Below are 20,005 nucleotides of genomic sequence, written 5' to 3'. Positions count from 1 at the left end.
AACAGCGATACATATATATATATATATATATATATATATATATATATATATATATATATATATATATATATATATATATATATATATATATATATATATATATATATATATATATCTTTTTGAGTGGCAAGGATACGCGACGATCTCGTCGATATGTGTAACGTCTACCTATGAACATAAATATACGTATTTTGCTCTCTAGATGAAAAAATAACATATGTCGGTGATCTATCTTTTCGTGGTGACCTCGACGAACCCGTCAGAGGTCCACTCGTTTGCACAGTGGCGGACAGTGCAGGTGCAGCGCGTGTCGTGGTTACAATGGCGGTTGGTTACAGTGACGGGAGCCGCGGCCATCCAATAAATAAATCCCATAAATAAACGGATCGATAAATCTTAAAAACAAGGTTGTTTTTTTTTCTCCAAGCGCTCCCTCTGGGCGAAGGGACGTTTTCCTCTCTCCACTAGAAGCTTTTTAGTTAAGTCACAAAAAAATACTACACTCATACTGAACAACGCGCCAGAGCTTGTACATTATTTACAGTGATCCACATGAGGGTCAGAGGGTGCTGGCAATGATAATCTCCTCCGGGTGGTCGGTTGGTCTGGCGGGCGGGTGGGCGGGTGGGTGGGGGTCGGCGGTGGTGGTACTGTGTCCCCCACTCCACGGCCGCACCAGCCCTCTGCCAGGAAACGCACTATTCACAGTTTAATTACGCGTCAATCTCTCCAGACTAAGCTAGCCTTGTTGTATTTTTTTTTTTTTTTTTTTTGGCACTAACAGTGGCCACGTGGATGAAACAGCCACTAAGAGATGGGTTTGGAAAAAAAGAAAAGAAAGGAGGATGAGTAGAACGACAGTGACGGCAGTAAGAAAAACGAGGTTCATGCTGAGGAGTGAGCAGGATAGAGACACTGCGGGTTCCAACCACGTGCCGTTTCACTCGTCTTCTTCGAATATCAGTGTGACTTTCACAGTTCATACTTAACTATATTCTTCTTCTTCTTCTTCTTCTTCCACCTCTTCTTCTTCCTCTTCTTTCTCCAGCTGACTGTAGGTAGCAGTGTCTTTTGCCCTTAAAGGACAAATCTCATCAGAGACGGCAGGTCGGAGACGCCGTGGGAGGTTTGTTCGATCACCACGCGGGAACCAAACAGATTAAAACCTACGCTGAGCTCATTTCAGCAGGCTCAGCTTCTCTCAGAGCGGATGCTGCTTCTATGCCACACTTGTATTTGAAAAGAACAAAAAACAACAACAACAGAAAAAAAACAACCAAGAAGAAGAAGAGTCTTCAGATTAACACAAAGACGGACACAAGGACAAAGACAGATACATGCATGTGCGCTCACGCCTCAGATAACAACTCACACACACACCACCTCCTCCTCCTCCTCCTTCATCGCCTCCGATTAAATGCGAGTTACTACAGTAGATTACAAATTGGCAAAAAAGTATCTAAGAACAAATCTAGACAGCGTCCGAATTAGTCCAGAGCCTACAACAGATACACTATCTTATCAGAGTAAAATGAAGGGGTTCGGTAGCTGAGCATGTGATGCAGCTCACCGGTCGGCGGAGGAGGAGGAGGAGGAGGAGGAGGAGGAGGAGGAGGAGGCAGTGCTGAAGCTGAGCGGAGCTGTCGACTCGGGCGTGGAGACGACTATCTCACAGAAAGACACGACAAGAGAGGGACGTCGTGAAGATGAAGCAGCGCTGATGAGGGAGCGAGAGCACAGGTGACACGGGAGCGGGGGGCGGGGGGGGGAGGGGTAGAGGGGGATGGTCGTCGGGGTGGAGGTGGGGAGGGGGAGGCTGCTCTTTCAGGAGTAGATGGTGATGACCTCGCGGCCGCCTCCGCGGACCAGGAGGACCCGGTTCAGCCCGTCGGTCAGGACCTCGAGGAACTCCATGTCTGAGGGAGACGGGTTAAAGACACTAGAGGCAGCGGGTGACACACAGTCAACCACAATGCGGATCCTCCAAGGAGTTGATCCATATTCTGTCATTTAAAGTGGATCGCCTGACAAATGAAAAAAAATAAAAATAAAAAGCCTATATGCCATGTTCAGTTCATTTAATAATTCATTTTTATATTGATTATGACATTTTTCATTTCGTAGTAATTGTAATTGCACTTTTGGCTCGATAGAGCTCTTTCATTGTGTAACTGTTGTTTAAGGCCGCAACTAACCATTATTTTCATAATCGACTAATCTGTCGATTATTTTCTCGATTAGTTGTTTGGTGGATTATCAACATAGTTGGTGATTAATTTAGTAGTCGATTACTAAGCGATTAATCGATTTAACTGTTGCAGCTCCACTGTTGTTGTTGTATATGTTTGTCAGAGCATGTCGGTATCCTGTTTTTATAAAAAAATTTATTTCCCTAAACCAAGTTACCTTCAGGATTAATAAAGTTGTCTTTTGTATAATATTAACTAAAAACTTCATTTTTAAAGGGTCTTTTACCTTTTTTGGTTTTCTTGCTGCAACTTTATTGTTTTGGTTCAACTTTAGCAGTCTTCCCATAGCGTTGTTTGTGCCTGCAGCAGGAAGTCGTCTTCCCTCTCGCTCTAACTGTATTCTAATCTAGGCGACTGTTTTGCAAGCACCAGACCATAATGAGACCAAGGTGACGACTGGCTAGTGAACACAGTGGAGCCCTCAGAGGTGGCTGTGTCAGGAGAACAAAACTAAAAAGAAATATTGGAGTTACATTCACCAGGTGACTCCAGATTAGTCACGATGTTTGATCCATGTCTGCTAAAGATGCACAAATACAAGTTCATTGAATCAACTTTAAAGGTGAGAACGTGTCAGTGTTGTCTTCTTTTAACAGCTTGTTTCTGCTGCCCCCAAGTGGTCAAAAAATATGCTTTTTTTTTCTTTTCTTTTATCTATAGAGTAGGATTATTAAATCAGATGGAAAACTGCATCCCATATTCCCGGTTGTATTCAGTTCAGTTAACCAACAAACCTCTGGATCCTTCTTTGATTTGAAAGGCTTTTGTTTCCTGTCTCTTCTGTTTTCATTCTGCAGTCGCAGTAAAATATGTTTGACTGATATATATGACGTCTGAAGGGCAATTTCGCACTGTCTAAATATTTGCATTAGCACCGAATGGCATTTGCGAATGATGTTTTTTTTTCTTGGCAACAAATGTAAAGATCTAGTCATTGATTTTTCTGCCGCTCCGGGAAGAGGAAACGAGCTGTAAACACAACATGGACGTAATCACTTTTTAAAGTTGCCATGGTGACTATCATTAGCAATTAGCTGAAGTGTTTTTTCGTTGCCACCTGAGCAGAGAGACTGAAGCAAACAATTGGGCAACCGGCTCGGAAACATGTGAAGCTCTGTTGAGCCGAGGGAACTGCAAGGTCTTCATCATTTCATAATATTTCATCTTGGGTCAAAAGACTTATTAAAGAGTAAAAAAAAAGAAGACCTGCTTATGTTATTTGAAAGGTCTGTCTTCCGCCAGTGCCGTTATCGTCTTCTTAAAAATCCTGATCCATTTCTATCTTGCTCAAATATTCTGATAACGAATCACAGTGCTCTCTTTTAATTCTATTTCTGAAACCAAGTCAGTTAATTTAGCATCTACTTGTTAACAAAAAATCCAAGTTTAATCCTGGAGTAGGGACGAACCATGAGACTAACCTGACGTTTTTTTGGTACAATTTAGTTTTTCACTCCATTTCAAAGTCTATGTACAAACCCTGTTAACCATATTTACACAACGTGTCTCAGTTCATCTGTGTCATGGGGTCTTTAGTCCCCAGTCTTGTTAATATAGATTGTTTTGATCCCACAGATTGGAGGTATCCAGACTAGAGTGCCTGTTTAGTATCGTAATGGGACCTGAGCTAATGACATTCTGTGGTCAGGACCCGAGCGCAGGTGACTCAACGGTGTCGCTGCTTGTTACCGGTGTTTTTAAAGGGAAGGCAGCTCTGTCAGGGTGAAGGATACAGTTCTCGTCACCAGTCCGGTTCTTGGGCGGCCCGGGCATGTTGAGGAGCACGAGCTTGGCCTCCGAGGACTTTTTGATGATGACTTCATTCAGCCGGAGCGCTGTGTGCATGCGTCGCACGTTGGACTGGTTCCTGAGTGAAGACAAAGCAAAGGATAAGGAGCTGATTCACACTGATTAAGGCCTGGATACTTATATATATATGGATATATATATATATATATATATATATATATATATATGCTTTTTAAAGCATCTTATGCAGCATTTCGTGATACCAAGCTGGTTCGAGGTGACAGATGCTCATTCACACACAAGTATCTCATCCTCATGTGCTCATGTGGCCGACTTGGTCAGTATGAGATGTTAATGGACTGAATGAAGTTTGTAGGAACCTCAATACTTACAGGTTCTCCCACTCACTGCAGCGTGGCAAGAAGAGAAACACATGAATAAGCTACAAATTCCAAGTTCTACAAACAACCCTGAAAAACCTTTCACAGCGTTCTGGCAGAAGAATTCAAACCTGGGGGCTCCTTTTTTTTGTCAGCAGCAAGAAGGTGATTCACCTTTACGACAGGTAAAAGTTCACTGAGCATCACTCACGGCTTCATGTTGAAGATGTCCTTGATGCCCTCCGGTGTGGCGGCGCCGGGCGGCTTGGCCGGCTCCCCGTCACACTTCTCAGTCCAGGTCATCTGGACCTGCTCGCCGGGGCTCTGAGCCGCCTCGGCGGGGGTCGCCGGGGCGGCCGGGGTCGCGGGGCTGGCCGGGGTGGTGTTGTCGTGGATCAGCTGGACCTGAGCAGGGGAGGACACAGGGGAAGAGGCCGACTTTGACTATGAGAACGAGAGGAGGAAAAGAGGACGGATGTGGATTCACATGTACATCACATGGGAGGTTCAGAGAGTCACGGTTGAGGTGGAAATGCAGGAATACAAGTCACAGAGAGCCACAGTGTTCGAGAGAGAGAGAGAGAGAGAGAGAGGAGGGGGAAAGAAATGTGATTAAGGAGAGTTATGTGTTTTTTCTTTGGCATATTATTTATTTCTATTTTTCAACGGAAAACAGAAAATACTGGAATTAAATATTTTAGCCTGGGCTGAAATGCTCATTTGATTGATAACACCTTGACTCGCATATCTTTACAGTAAACCGCCAGCGGCTGCCCAAAAAAACAGCCAGTCTATGTAAAAATATCATTTTTATTGTACGAATTAAACCAACATGACACAACATGTTAACTGTGAAGCTGTGGAGGTTCTGCTGGGTGGATTTTGTAGTATCTATATTTTCCAAAATGTTGAACAATTCATTTAAATCATAGCGAGTATTACTATTATGTCGTTACACCCATATTTTAACATTTGAATGTGCTTTACTTTCTTTTGGTTTCAACTGATTCAGTGTTATGTTTTGTTTTTTTATGTACCATGTTGATTCTTTGTTTTAAAGTTGTGGGTTTAAAATGGGTTCTTGGTTTTTATCTCACAATTCAATTTGCAAACATTTTTCCCATCTTGCTCATCGTGTGTTTCATCCCCTGAATGTGAGCAAACACATTAAAATCTGCTGGAATATCTGATCCTACCTCTTCCTCAGGCTTCTCCTCCTTGCTGGCTGCTGCCGGCGGCTCCTCGGTCACACTCAGCTGGGTGGTCACGGCGGCAGGGTTCTTGCGGCGGATTGACCCACGGGAAGAATCGGTGATGCTCTGGATCTGTGGAGACACGGATGAAGGAGAGCGAGAAGAAAGATGTGACGTGAGCCAAGCTAATATATATTTTTTTAAAATAGAGTTTTCTTCAGTGTTCATTAAAAGCAAAGAAAGTCAGTATTATGTTTTTTATTCACGGTATGTCACTGCAAGGATTCAGTGCTTGAACTAATGTAAAAGTGAGGATAATTCATTGATTGTATCGACCTCGAGGACCAAGCAGTATGTCAGTTCAACAAAGAATTTGAAGGAGGTTGATGGTGAGATCAAGATTTTTCTATTTGCCACATCTATCAAAACACCATCATGCTGTCATCCACAAAAACAAAAGCAGTGTCTGTAGTGAACAGCGATAGAAGGGTTGAATATGACGTTCCACTGCTCCGATTCAACTGTAGATATGCTTTTGACCAGAAGGGTTTATGTGCCATGTTTGGTTAAACCAAGTCAAATCACGCCAAGTCGCCCCGTCGAGTCATGTGAAGCCTATGAATGCGTTTTAAAAAACAACTTTGACGTAGACGCCCGTACCTCTCTCTCTCGCTCAGTCTTGGTCAAGTTGATCTGTTTGAGCATCTGCGACCGTTGCTCCATCACCAGGGTCTTCTCGTAAGTGTAGGCCGAGATGTCGCTGTCGTGCTGCGGCGAAAAGAAAACAAAATTATTATTCCTTTGTTAGTCGTTAATTCACTTCCTTCCCCGGTTTCTCACCTGCACACGCCTTGGTCACTCTGTGTGGATGTTGCATGTTGAATGGATTGATTTTGTTAAGTTGCAAATATTGCCACGCAGAGTTTCCCCCAATTCCAACCTTGGAAAAGGCGAAGTAGAAGCTGCTCAACAATCTCGAATTTAATGTTAACTGACGCCTCAACACACTCTGAACTTCATGGTGTGACCAGCACCAATCAGCAGGCTTCATCAGTGCCGTTGTCAGGGCAGCCATGCGTCTACATTTGGCTCCCTGCCCGTGAACAATGCTTGTCGTGTTTACTGGAGCAACTAGTTGAGCCAGAGGTCACAGGCTGGTTTCTCTAATTAAATGACCACTGAGATTTAAAGTGCCCATGGATTTATGTTTGTATACATTGGTACAAAACTCACCATTTCTACAACTTCCACCATAGCGTCGATACGGAGATGATAGAGGAACGTGGTCAGGTCTTTTTTCATCTGAATGCTGTTGTCGTCCAACTGGGCCACGGTGAAGATGCGCATCTTGCACTTCCTCCACACCTGAGGAGCAAGAACATAATTTCATCATTTTCTCCTGACTATTTGTAACCTCATTTTATGTGATGTGATTGAAGCTGTTTCCCACTTATCAGCTTAGAACTACGAAGACTCACCGCAAACATCTACTAAAGAGAGAAACTATTTCTGAGCGTCATATCAGAGTATAAAAACAACAAATACATGGCTGTACCGGCCAAGTACTGAACAGCTCACTTGTACATTTTCTTTTGCAGTAATGACTATTGCACAGTACCTTGTGCTGTCGGAGGAGGAAGGGCAGCAGCATCAGCATGCCTCCATCGTGGACGATCCACCACACGTCGATGTGACCCTCAGTGAATCGCTCGCCATTGGACGGGAAGGCCGCGATGTTCTTTGGGACGAGCAGAGCGTGGTGAGCGGCAGTGGTTTCTCGGACCAACTCTGTGGCACGGAAAGACGTAAAACATTGCACTGTGTGAGTAGCTAAGTTTCAATTTTGACATTTCCCCTCAACACAGAGGTTCAATAGCTGCTAATATGCTTCAGGGGCAAAGATGGTGAACATCAAGCGGAAAGTCACAGAAATCGCAAAGATCAGAGTCTTATCCTTTCTGGACGGACAAATGGGTTTCTTTTCTTTCCCTGTGACCCACCGACAAAGTTCCTCCAGGTCTGGTGCTCGTCTCCCTGCCTCCAGTTGCGTGGCCAGGAGACCAGCACAGCGTTATGTCTCAGGCCTCCCAGCCCACTGGCCTGGAGCAGGTGGGATGTAGCGTCACGCAGATTCGACGACACGGTGACTTGACAGAAGCCCTTCACCTTCTCGGTTTCCATCAGTTTATGCAGTGCCTAGAAAGGTATTGACCGGGAGAACAACTGTTACCGAGACAAAGACAACAAGTGAAAACTCGGCCAGTGCCAGTGTCGGGCTCGCAAGTTGTTGCGAAACTCACAAATATCAAAGTATCAAACCGCGGTAAACCATGCAGTACTTGAACTTAATTTGACTGCGGCTAGAAAGACTGGATTGTGCTGCACAGCATTAACATGATGTGGTGATTCCTCACATGTTTTGAGGATGTTTTAGATCATCACTGATGGTTAAACGCTCCCTACCTGCTCTGCCCGCTGGGCCTGGTCGGAGTTCTCCAGGTAGGTGCCCTCCAGAGCTGTGCCGACAATGGTCAGGCCTTTTCCTGCCTTCAGCTGGTTGGTCAGGGAAAGCAGACGAGGCTGCTCCACGTTTTGCTCGCCGTCTGTGCTGACCAGCACGAGCAACTGAGGCCTGTAGAGAGGGGAGAGCAGAGGAAAGTGAAAATAGAGGGCAGAGAGAGGAAGGGAGGCAAACAAGGCGGAAAAGAGCCAGAAAAGCAACGGAGAGTCAAATGAAGGCATGAAGAAAGAAATGGCCGAGTTGGCCAAGTAAAAGTCCTAGTTGGGAAAGAGAGGCAGAGAAAAACAGCATGAGAAGTAGATGTGTTAATATGAATTCACAAACACTCTTTTTGCAGTTTGACATCTGAGATGAGGAGAATCATGAATAACTGAGAGAAGGCCTGAAAATGAACAGACTTCTGTGTGTCATACCTCCAGTTCTTGGTGTGCGGGGGCCCCTCCTCCAGCCGCATGAGAGCGTAGCGCGCCGCACTCAGAGACAGACCTCGTATCCCGTCACCCCACTCTTTCTCCGCACTGAGATGCAGAAAATCAACCAAAACGTGTCACTCAAAACATGAACAATAGTTCCTCAGCTCTCGTTCTATATATTAGAAAAGTGACACAGTGAACACGCTGACACAAATACACGTTCTGGAGACAGTTTCACATGATTCAGTGTGAATAGACAATCGCTGGTGAATGTCGAGTTAACCTAACGTCACTCTCAGCTCAGGGAATCACAGCACTTACATACTCGAGTGCACTACTCCATTACAAGCATGGATGGATTACTGAACGGGCCTGAGGGGTCAGGAGGCAAACAACTCATCTGCAATCCAGTGTGAACCAATATATATGACCAATATACCGGTTAGCCGATAATATCGGCCGATATGAGCCTTTCACAGACAAATCGGTACCTGTGTGTATGTTTGCTAACTTTTATTCTACAGAATAAACAATGCAGAACAGATGTGTGTTGTAGTAATGTTTGCATTTTACGCAAAATAACGTTGTTTGTATTTCTGTTTTCTTTTTATTCATAATTATTCATCACAACGTTTATGATTAAACGGATAAATATCAAGCCCCAATTACATTTCCTTTGTCAGTGTTTGATAATGTCGTCTCATAACCAAAAACACCTATCTTGCTTTAAAAACCCGCCACACAAAAATGACTGGGGGGGGGGGGGGGGGGCTTGGAAACAGCACACTTTTAAAATTTAGCATGCAGACACACACGTCAGCCAAAAGCCAAAGGCAGCCAGTGAATCCAATCTCTCCCGGGGTCGGACTCCACTCACCCTGCAAACTCAATATACTTGTAGATAGAGCTGGCAATCACCATGGCGACAATGGCATAGTACCAGGAGCAGATGAACATGAGAGTGAGACACAAGCTCATCCCCAGGAAGGACAGAGCCCTGCAGAGGAAGAGAGACAGGCAAGTGAGGTAGAGACCAAGAGAGACGAACACACGTCAGGACTGAAACTTTAATTTAAAATAGAAGAACGTAGCCCTCTGTTCCCTTTAGTAGCTGCTGAACTGACCAGTGGTAGAACTTGAAGCGAGGTCTCCAGTTTGGAGTCCTCAGCAGCGTCTGCAGGGCACAGGCCAGGTTCACAAACATGTAACACATCAGGAAAAACCTGCAGGGTGCACACAAGCAGAGAAAACCCATTGTAGAACACTGCTCTTCTTATATCCCTCTGACACAGCAGAGTGATTCCACTAAATGCAGTCCAAGGAGAACGTCGTCTCGGTATCTGTCACATTTACTGCTGTTTATACGTATTACCCGAACAGAAAAGCGATCTGCCCTTTAGTGGGATGAGCTAAATCTCCGAGCCCATTCGCATCATTTAAGTAATGGCGGTGGGAAACTGGCTGCTCATGAAATCTCCCACTGTTTGTTCTTAGAAATGGCAGCGGATTAGAGAGACCGCCTCGGTTCTCACATGGAGAGGATGGGAGCCACTGCGTCCAGGGAGGCGATGAGGATGCCGCTCTCGCAGATACAAGCTGTCAACAGGAGGGACCACGTGGGCTCTCCGTTGGCCTTCCCGTGGCCAAAGATCTGCAGGGACGACACAGAAAAACACCAATGTTATTTAAAAAATGTGTCAGTTTGAGGTGATTTTAAATTGTAAATGGACTTTATCTATATAGCTTTTTTCTAGTCATATCCACCACCAAAAGCGCTGTAAGTCAAATTCAAGTGTCTTGCCCAAGGACACATCAGCATTCAGACTGGGGCTAAGCCGGGGATCAGACCACCGACCCTCTCTACCTCCCGAGTCACAGCCGCCCTTTTTAGGAGGAAGTCATTTGAAAGGAGGGAGATCGTTATGCACATGACTTGTAAATAAGCAGACACACTGACCCGAAGGGCAGGCACAATGTTGTCCTTTGCGATGGCCTGCAGGAGACGGGGAGCGCCCGTCAGACTCTGCAGCCCCGCCCCGCAGGTTGAGAAGAAGGAGCCAATCACGATCACCCACGGTGACGGCCAGGCCAACGTGCCAATCACCAGGTTCCCGTGCACCCCCTCTCCGAACCTAAAGGAGGTGGGAAAAGGTTGCATGTTAATCTGGGCTTTTTTTGTTTTGTTATTGCTTTATTGGCAGCACACATGAATGCAACGAATACTCAGTCAATTTCATGGTTGTTTGTCTCAACTAGGCAAGAATGAACTCACTTGTCTCTGAGGACAACACCCTCGATGCAGGCACCAAACAGGATCACGCTGGACATGTCTGAACACATTACGGATCAGGAAATTTGTCACGCAGACCGGCGGTGTTTTTTTCTCTCCAAATGGTGGATATCTGACATCATGTAAGTGATTGACGGGACTTGATTATAAAAATACAAGCCTTGGCTTTCACGATGCACTTAATGACCTGATAAATCAACCACCTTTATTTGCTGGGAGAAGACATCGATCGATTTTGCGTGAGATAATATCTCACAGGATCAGTGACATTGTAACTAATATCCCTCTGCTTTATTAACTTGTGATTGCATAGGCGGCCCAATGATGCGATTAGAGGTCCTAATCAAATTTGGTTAGACCCCAAGCAGATTAGAGCGAGATGCATCACAGACACTCAGCGTGGCTGCTTCAGAGGTAGACGCCCGTAATCACATCTGCCTTGTTTTGTTGCAGTACATGTGTCGCAGCGGTTGAGTTGATCGTTAATGATACAGAAAATCCTGAGTTTTAAAACATTTCTGAGACAGTTAAGTCATCATCATTCACAGCATGAGACCGGTAAGGGAAGTTTCTCCACCACCTCGCATCATGGTTTTGTGTCATAACCATGCTAGAATCTTTTATATCTTTCGGTTAATAACAGCATTACAAAAGAAACAAATGGATAGGACAAAATATAAACATGGTGAAAAGTGCAGGCTTTAAATGAGCTTATATGGGACATATATAAGATGGAAAAGGTAACTTACAAAACGAATAAGAATGAAAGGTTGTTGGAAAAAAAAGATGGGCTCTCTTAAATCTACATTAAGATAACTGATTAACTAACTAATAGGCTAAGTATAGATTAGTGAAATGTTCGACGGATCAGGCTTTGATCTGCTGCAGTGGTTATGGACTCGCACCCATTGGATGTCATGCGCCAACCCTTTAAAAACATTAGCCCCTTTAATTATGGTGCAGCCTGCAGGCCAATCGGTATGTTTCTGTTGCACCAGAGGAAAAAAAAATAAAAAGACACCACAGTGCATCATCACCTCAAGTGCTGATTCAAGTGCTGTCTGACATATCAGTGAGCATAACAAAACGTATGAGTGGACATCTGGCTGGAGCTGGATGTCTCGTATTAAAAAGGTCAAATACAACGTGTAACAAGTACAGTCCTGGGGAGACTCGCAGACATCAGTATCGAGTCCTACCTGGGCTGATAAGTAAGTTTTCAAATACATAATCTTATGGATATTAGTCCATTCACCTAATATTTGTCTCACACGTGTATTTTCTTAAATTGGTCTGTGAACTGATTGGTATTCTCCTGCAGGGGGCAGTAGTGGGAGGATACAGACAAAGGAGGTGGTAGTGATGGCTGCAATGGTTCCGATGGGGATAGACTTCTGGGCGTCACGCAGGTCACCTGAGCGGTTGGAGCCGGCCATGATCCCTGAACAGATTGTCAAGAGGAAAAGATGGTTGTGGTCAGAAATGTACACGCATTGAAAACAAAATGTGTGTTAGGACTAGCAGAATATCAATCATTTCCTTCACGTGTAACAGATTCTGATTCAGCAAAAAAAAGGAAAAGAAAATCTTGGCTTTCAGTCCACCATTTTGTTTCTTCCCAGGATTAACGTCTCAGTGAAAAAAATCTCACACCAACAACATAAAAATCACTTGTTAGGAAGTCAGCAAAGAAATATGAATTTTCACCTGTCACAGAGGGGAAGTAGATGCCGACGAGCAGCGTGAAAAAGCTGGTGATGTCAGCCAACACGTAGCGGTTAGAGTTGGTCAGTGGATCGTCCTGCTCCTCCGCTGAGTACATGTCCTTCTTGGCGATCAGGTCCCCCTTCTCGTAGTAGGTCCCGAACAAGTTCTCTGTGGAAGGTGGGAGGAACGTAGGGAAGAACCGAACAGGTGAAAGTTTCATGGAGACGTGCTGTTGAAATCCCTGCCGTGACCTTGATCATGATGTTTTGAACATCAGTGCCTATTAAAAGTACCTGCTAGGATTCCACTGGTGACTCCCGGGATGCCCTGGATCTTGGTCACATTGTTGGCAGCGAAGTACGTGTCGCAGGTCGCATTGAGGAGAGGTGAATCGCAGAACATGCGCCACAGCTGGGTGGTGACCGTCCCATTAGCCGTCTCGACGGTCTTGGCACACACGTCGAAGGTCTTCCACACCAACGTTCGGTTCCCCAAGACACACACACTGGGGGAGCAGAGGCATGAAAATGTCCGTCAGAGTCAATGTTGAAGTGGCTGGTAAGTGGAGTTGAAAAGCAATTTGTTTGGTCTTTTTCAAGATATCAAAATCACAAAACATCACATTCTGCCTATGATTTGATTAAATTCAGTTTGATGAATTTGGTCACTAATGGTAAACAGATGTAAATAGGTGTAAACAGTATAAAGTAACAGATTTAGCGAGAACAATATATAACCGTCAGTAAAACTTGAAGGATTGTAATATTATATATTACATATACACATAGATATTAATAAAACAATACCTCCCAAAGGAGCATTCATATAGTGATATTGGTATAGTCTATATATCTGGGTGAAACAACAGTTAGACACAATGTTAACAACTTAAAAAATGTCCACTAAAATCAAAGGAAACAACCTGCAAATTACAGAATCAATCCTAAATTAATAATTTCATTAGTTGCTCAGTATTCACTGTAATATCACTGGTATATGGAAGGATAAAACAAACTAAATACTGAGCATTTTTATCGATTTCCGTGCTTTCAAATCAATATTCTACCAATGACTTACAGGGTCATGGTTTTACGTCGTGGCTTAAGGCTCTATTCTGTTGGACTGTTTTGTGCTGTCACTGCTTACGGGAAGTCGGGGGCGTCGATGGCGGTCTTGATGACGCCGGCGTAGACGGCCAGGATGGAGAGGATGACGCAGGCCAGAAACACCAGGGCCAACTTGTTGACGTACTTGACGCCGACAAACACCACCGTTGCCATGGAGGTCAACAGGATGGTGCCGTACACGCGCATGTTGTTAAGCAGGGCAGCCTCCGCCTCAGCACCTTCCAACCCTTCCAGGGGAAAGATGGCCGCTTTGGGAGCTATGTAGATCTGAAGTAGAGAGGTTAGATTACTATTTTTCTTTTTTACCTTTATGTATCCAGGGAAAACACATCCGCACTATTCTCATAAAAGTTCCATACGATCTCCTTGTAGCTCAAGGGCATCTCGGTGGTAGTTGTTTAGGGAATGACAACTCATCCACTTTCCCTGCTCACTTTTCCCCCCGGCCTGTCTGGGGATTTAAACTGGCAGACTTCAGGTCACAAGCCAGCTCCTCTAGCTCATTGTTTACTGCTGAATTTAATAAATTTGACACTGGGTAAAAAAAAGAAAGAAAAAAAGAAAGAGGAAATATAATAAAAGAGAGGTGCGAAAGGCAGCGAGGTATGAGGTGATTGAGGAGGACAACTCTGTGAAGTGTGAAAGCATGTGATGCTCACATTAACAGTCTTCTGCTGGAGCCTGCAGCAGCACACAAAGCACTGGCTGCTATTTTAATTCAGTTTAATTAAAGAACTCAAGCATGGTATTAACATTCAAAATTAACTGCCATTATTACACAGTTACTACAGGTCAATCCAAGAATAACTCCATCGTATATAAAGCGGTAAACCCCCCAATTATCCCGTCAGTATCTGTCATGAGCGTTAGATGATTCACGGCGAGGCTGTTGCATAACCATGGGAATTTCTCTTTTAGAAAAAAAAGAAAAAATCATTTTGTTTCCACCCAGGCTGTTTCATTACCGCAAAGAGCAAAGAGTATCGAGAAGAACACAAACGGGGGGGGGGGGTGATCGTGGCTCGGTTCGACCGTTTGGCTGGAGAAACTGATGCTAAGAACAGCGTATCACTAGGCAAACAAATCTCCTGCCTCAATGTGAACCGCTCATGCTTCCTAAAATAGCAGCATCAGTTTGTGTTCTGAGCTCGGGTGGAAGGATGAAACATATTCAAATCAGCCTTCTCCAGAGCCGCTCCTTACAATTCTGCAGGGATTGTTATTTTACAATGGAAACTAAGCCAGCTTTGACCCAGAAGACAGAATTAACCTCTAGGCAAGATGATCAAACTCTGCATATCCATTAGAGGCAACCGGAAGAACAACGACAGAATAATAAAAAAACATACTCTGGTAGGTTGATAACGGTACAACAAAGTGACGAGAGCCGTTTCAAAAAGTGGTCTTGTTACTCCACCACTGTCTTGATCTCCCACTAATGTAGCATTTGCATAATTACCCAATACTCCATGCAGCATGGGCTGCAGTGGAAGAAGTGTATAATAAAAAGCAGAGGAGGAGGAGGAGGAGAGAAATGAAGAGCAAGATGAAAGAGCCCTGCATTTCATCAAGTTATCAGAATCCACGCTGAAGAACGTACTGCTCGAGAAAAAGAAATAGCTTCAAAGCAAAGTGAGCAGGAAAATAAACTAAGGAGAAGAGACGTGGCACACCGTGGTGCCGGGCGAGGCCGTGTCTCATCTTTTCCGAGGGGTTTTGTCACATGTGCTAATTCACCGTGAGTTTTACCGCACTGGAGTGTCAGTAATTAGGCAGCGCATAAATTTTTGCGATCATGGATCTCAGGAATATCTGAGCATGAAATAATATTCCTAAACAGCGAAAACATTGACACGCATGGATGAGATTGAAGCAGTTGTGAGGGTGAGCCGCCGAAATAAAAATGAACATCTGTCTTGATGAACTTTAAAGGAATAGTGCGCCATTTTTTTGGAAGTACGATTTGACTCTTCTGGTTGGAGTAAGATGAGTAGATTGCGGAGTTATGAAATGCTAGTGATTGCAATGCAAGTCATCTTCAGTCGGTTGAGAGCCGCGGTCAGGTAAACAATTGCTGATTGGAAAGGGAAAATTGGGTTCAATCAATCTCCAAAATGTTTCAGGACTGGCTCTTTGATGCTCAACATCCTCCAATGGACAATGGACATAAATGAAATCCCTATATAACGGAGGAATGACAAAGCAGACACCCTGACAGACACAGTGACAGACTGAGAGACGAGCACGGAGGATGTTTCTCACCAGGAGGAGCTCGATGGCCCCCAGGATGTACATGGCTCCAGCGTAGGTGGTCCCCAGATAGAAACAGATCCCCACCGCTCCCCCAAACTCGGGACCCAGCGAACGGGATATCATGTAGTAGGAGCCTCCAGCTGTGTGCACACATACACATTCAGAAGTTTGTGTAGTGTATTGTCTGTAAATATGAATATGATTTGCATGCTACAAAGATTCTCTTTTAATCTTTAATTAGTGCATGCAAATGCATGCGTCACTCAATATGTTTTTATACACAAGAGAAGGGAATTAGCTATAATAATAATAATTTGCTAACATGTTACCAGAACACAAAAATGTATTTTTTAAGGTAAAGTAAGTTCAAAAGTATTCAACTTAAAAGAACTAAACAACCAGGAGATGATTGGTACTCAAAGTAATCAATTCACCCAATCAAGTCACAAAAATTTCATAGATCAATAAATCGTCTACTTGAAAACATACAGGTCGTTGCGACTTTTGTCATATTGGTTTCCAGTAATGTTTTTCTTGCTGTGTTAGTTTTATAACAAATCTTTTCCCATTGTGTTTTACCACAGTATTATGGTACAGTGCTGTGCAAATTAATTAAGTGAACATTAATTTTAAAAAAAGACCTGAATCAGCACTGTGCAGCAGCATTAAGGCTGTTACCAGTTGTCACAGAGACACAGACAGACCCCTCTGACCCCTGCACATCTTTCACATTAATAGGTAAACACCTTATAAAACATAACTACTGTTTAATGTGTACATAACTGTACAACTGTACAACCATGTACTTTTACATTTCAGGCATTTGGCCCAGTGATTTATTTTGTGTATGTGTTGCTGTGTGACAACGTGTTAAAGTGCACGAGATCCCAGACTGAAGCTCTTAATGTTTCTGGGAATATCAAGCTGTGCTTGGTGCAACATGCCAAGAGCCATCAGTGAAAAGAGAAATTTAGAAGTGGACAGCTTCAAACAGCGATGGCTGCGTGGTGCCAGCGTCTGCTCACCCACCTGGCACCACTCCATTGGTCGCGATGGCACTCATCGAGATGGCAGTCAGCATGGTCTGAGCGGAGAGGGAGAGTGGGAAAAGAACGGGGAAAATTACATCATATTTACCAGATTCTGCGTATATACGTGAATACAAACAGTCGATTCTCCATCTCTAATCCTTTGAAAAGTAACACGTCAAGTCAGAGTCAGCCCCCTAATACGCTAGCTGGTATAATGTTTATCATGTCCACACTCTTTTTACTTTTTCTTTTTGACATTTTCTGCCTTTGATAACAGAGGTGCAGCGGTTATTACCGATGCCTCACAGCAAGACGGTTATGTGCTCGAACCTGACGGCCAACCAGAGCCTCTCCGTGTGCACTCAGGTTAATTTGAGAATCTAAATTGCCGGTAGGTGTGAGCGTGAGCTTGAATGGCTTGTTTGTCTCTGTATGTCAGCCCTGTGATGAACTGCCGACCGCCGTCCCTCGCTCAACGTCAGCTGGGATTGGCTGCGGCGCCCCCCACGACCCCTCCGAGATTAAGTGGCATAGACAATGAAGGGATGGATGGACGTTTTTGCCTTTAATGGTAGTGAGAGTGGAGATAGATGGGGAAGGCAGGAGAGACAGAGGGGATGAGAAAAAACTAACCAAGTGAGCTATCGGTGCGCAAACTCTGTTCACAATCACAGTTCACAATCACAGTTCAGCGTGTAAGCGTGTTCACATTTGCCATTTTGCAGTAAACATGAAACTTCATCTGAGGCTGATGGACCTTCTTTAGTTTTGGACGAATAACAAAGTATTTGACAAAAATAAATGTTGATGCTAGATGAAACACAAAAAAATGATCTTTAAATTCTTCTTGCAGGGTTCACAGTAATGATCCATTCAACCGTTATCAGGACCGGCTTAGTGGGAAAAGTCAAGGGAGTCATTGAGATTATGATTCCTTTTTTTGGGAGCTGTGAATGTCCATTCAAATGAGATTGACGGAATAGTTAATATATATTAATGTAATAATTTAGTCCGGACAAAAGGTTTGGACTAACTGACTGACGAATAATCATACACTGTCTTGGATTTAATATCATCCGCCAAAGTCGAAACCATTTTTTTTTTATCGGTAACATTCAGAAGTAAACTCTCCACATTTCCATTTCCTCCCAGTGACGTCCATCACAACATCAAAACACCCCGTGTCAGAGTTTACATGGTTTACACAGCAGCGTTTCACAGCAATACTTAATGCTAAAGCTGCCTGCTTGTTTATTGGATGAATAATAATAACGCCACGAGGCCCGTCAGCGGCTGTCAGAGCACATTCGAACGATCCAATGATAACTCTCACAAAACTCCGGTATTGAGTGGGAGAAAAAAAACACCGGAAGAAATGTTAGGGCGTGCTAGAGCGGAGCTCACTGGTTGCCTGCAACACAAACAGCCAACCCTCGTTGCCCTGCAGAGAAAGAGAGGGAGGGATGTACAGGCAGCGGGCGGAAGAATAGACCGGAAAAATAACAAGAGGAAACAAAAAACACAGAGGAAGAGTGAGAAATAAAGAGGGATTGTGCGCGTGGCAGTACAAAGATGGCAATAACGTTTCATCTTCCTTTCATACACAATTGTTGGATTTCTGAGCGTACTTTTTTTTTCATACATTGTCTGGATATGAAAGAGAGCGATGGAGACAAAGAGAAGAAAGAGGCTTTTTTTCTTTTCTGCCTCACTGCTTGTAATTATATTTCTTTTTTTATTGTGACATAACTTGCTGTTGCATTTTCATGTTTCTATATGCAAAATACATAATTTGATAGTCCACAGTATTGGTGTAAAGTGTTGATGATTTTTGCTTTTATGGACATTTGAAAGTAGTTGTTGCACAAGTTCAGTTATGGTTGGGGGGGGAGTTAAAATTGTTCACATTAATTAACACTTATACTCCCTACATGCGCATCGTAGTTTATTATAATGTTTGTATATCAGTACACATGATTGTCACAATTCTTGACTGGGGTTAGGTTAATTGGAGACTCTAAATTGACCGTAGGTGTGAATGTTTGTCCGTCTCTGTATGTATATGATAGGCTGGCCACCTGTCCAGGGTGAACCCATTCGCTCCAGCAACCCCCCCCCCCCCCCCCCCCCCCCCCCCCCCCCCCCCCCAACACCCCCCGCGACCCTTAAATGGATAAAGCGGTAGACGATGGATGGATGTACTATTATTACTCCTGCATTGCATTTACCTACGACGAAAGTATCTTAGACCAACAAGACCAAGAACAGAGCGAGTGCGACCAAGAACGGAAGAAAGTCGAGTGATTCCCAGACACAGCACGACGAGTGCTGGTGGTTATGTCCGACTATCACCACGTCTATCTCTGCGAAGACTGTAATGTGGTTAGTGTCACCTGAGGCCTGACGATCCGGAGTCGAGAGTGAAAGGGACTGGTCTCTGTTCCTCTCTCTAATCTGGTCCTAATGAGGCCACAAGCTCTTCTCCCACCACAGCAGATAAGACAGTAATTGTTTAAGTGTTTTATCTGATGCGGGCCGCAGCCACGCAGAGGTAGTCAGTCGCATACTGAGTAACTTTGTCGTCGTCGCGTGCAAATAGTCTGATAATCTGAACCAAGTATATTAAAAAAAAGTGATACAAATGCAACAACAAACGCCATCCCTTGTAGTAATCCTGCAGACAAGTACACAAACAGAACACCAAAGAGACGCGGGTATAAAAAAGAAGAGGTTGGAAGCGATAAATCCTTCCCTGTGACAGTGATAACGCTTGTGCGATTGCGACATGTGCGCATTGAGTTTGGAGATTGATTTCATTTTTTTCCTAGGCTCTGCAAAAGCAAAAAAACACGAGAGTACACGCGTAAAGAATGAATTAAACTGCGTCCGGGAGAAAGGTGACAATAATAGCACGCACACGCAAGCGGTGAACCGATGAATGACCTCATTCCTCCCGTGGCGTCGGCCTCAGACATACCGTTCCTCCAGACAGGTTGACAGTGACGGCCGTGACCTCTCACCACTCAATTTAGTCTCTGGTGAGTTTGGTATTTTTCACTTCTATCCCCTGGTTAGTGTCGACTGGCCCCGTC

At 44.1% G+C, this 20,005-nt stretch overlaps 1 protein-coding gene across 5 annotated transcripts in view; it reads right to left on the bottom strand.

The window, feature by feature from the left end:
• Nucleotides 1–1,006: 1,006 nt before the first annotated feature.
• The window catches only part of slc12a5a (solute carrier family 12 member 5a), a 126,870-nt gene continuing 107,871 nt past the window's right edge, over nucleotides 1,007–20,005 (bottom strand). For 3 of the 5 annotated variants that reach the window (XM_035630458.2, XM_035630457.2, XM_035630461.2), the window contains 22 exons: nucleotides 16,912–16,966; nucleotides 15,892–16,022; nucleotides 13,649–13,896; nucleotides 12,796–13,007; nucleotides 12,503–12,670; nucleotides 12,138–12,236; nucleotides 10,778–10,835; nucleotides 10,463–10,637; nucleotides 10,038–10,156; nucleotides 9,630–9,728; nucleotides 9,383–9,502; nucleotides 8,506–8,610; nucleotides 8,035–8,203; nucleotides 7,572–7,767; nucleotides 7,190–7,359; nucleotides 6,805–6,936; nucleotides 6,232–6,339; nucleotides 5,575–5,703; nucleotides 4,590–4,822; nucleotides 4,391–4,405; nucleotides 3,983–4,116; nucleotides 1,007–1,916 (listed from right to left, as the gene is read on the bottom strand). In XM_035630458.2, coding sequence (XP_035486351.1) covers nucleotides 1,825–1,916; nucleotides 3,983–4,116; nucleotides 4,391–4,405; nucleotides 4,590–4,822; nucleotides 5,575–5,703; nucleotides 6,232–6,339; nucleotides 6,805–6,936; nucleotides 7,190–7,359; nucleotides 7,572–7,767; nucleotides 8,035–8,203; nucleotides 8,506–8,610; nucleotides 9,383–9,502; nucleotides 9,630–9,728; nucleotides 10,038–10,156; nucleotides 10,463–10,637; nucleotides 10,778–10,835; nucleotides 12,138–12,236; nucleotides 12,503–12,670; nucleotides 12,796–13,007; nucleotides 13,649–13,896; nucleotides 15,892–16,022; nucleotides 16,912–16,966 — 2,967 coding nt within the window. In that variant the 3' untranslated portion in view covers nucleotides 1,007–1,824. The remainder of the gene's footprint in view (nucleotides 1,917–3,982; nucleotides 4,117–4,390; nucleotides 4,406–4,589; nucleotides 4,823–5,574; nucleotides 5,704–6,231; nucleotides 6,340–6,804; nucleotides 6,937–7,189; nucleotides 7,360–7,571; nucleotides 7,768–8,034; nucleotides 8,204–8,505; nucleotides 8,611–9,382; nucleotides 9,503–9,629; nucleotides 9,729–10,037; nucleotides 10,157–10,462; nucleotides 10,638–10,777; nucleotides 10,836–12,137; nucleotides 12,237–12,502; nucleotides 12,671–12,795; nucleotides 13,008–13,648; nucleotides 13,897–15,891; nucleotides 16,023–16,911; nucleotides 16,967–20,005) is intronic. The other 2 variants (XM_035630460.2, XM_035630459.2) reach the window with 2 other exon arrangements.

Source organism: Scophthalmus maximus, chromosome 6 (assembly GCF_022379125.1).
Source record: "Scophthalmus maximus strain ysfricsl-2021 chromosome 6, ASM2237912v1, whole genome shotgun sequence".
NCBI classification, from domain to species: Eukaryota; Metazoa; Chordata; class Actinopteri; order Pleuronectiformes; family Scophthalmidae; genus Scophthalmus; species Scophthalmus maximus.
The sequence above is the reverse complement of the archived record's forward strand: the minus strand, read 5'-3'. Positions and strand labels throughout refer to the sequence as shown.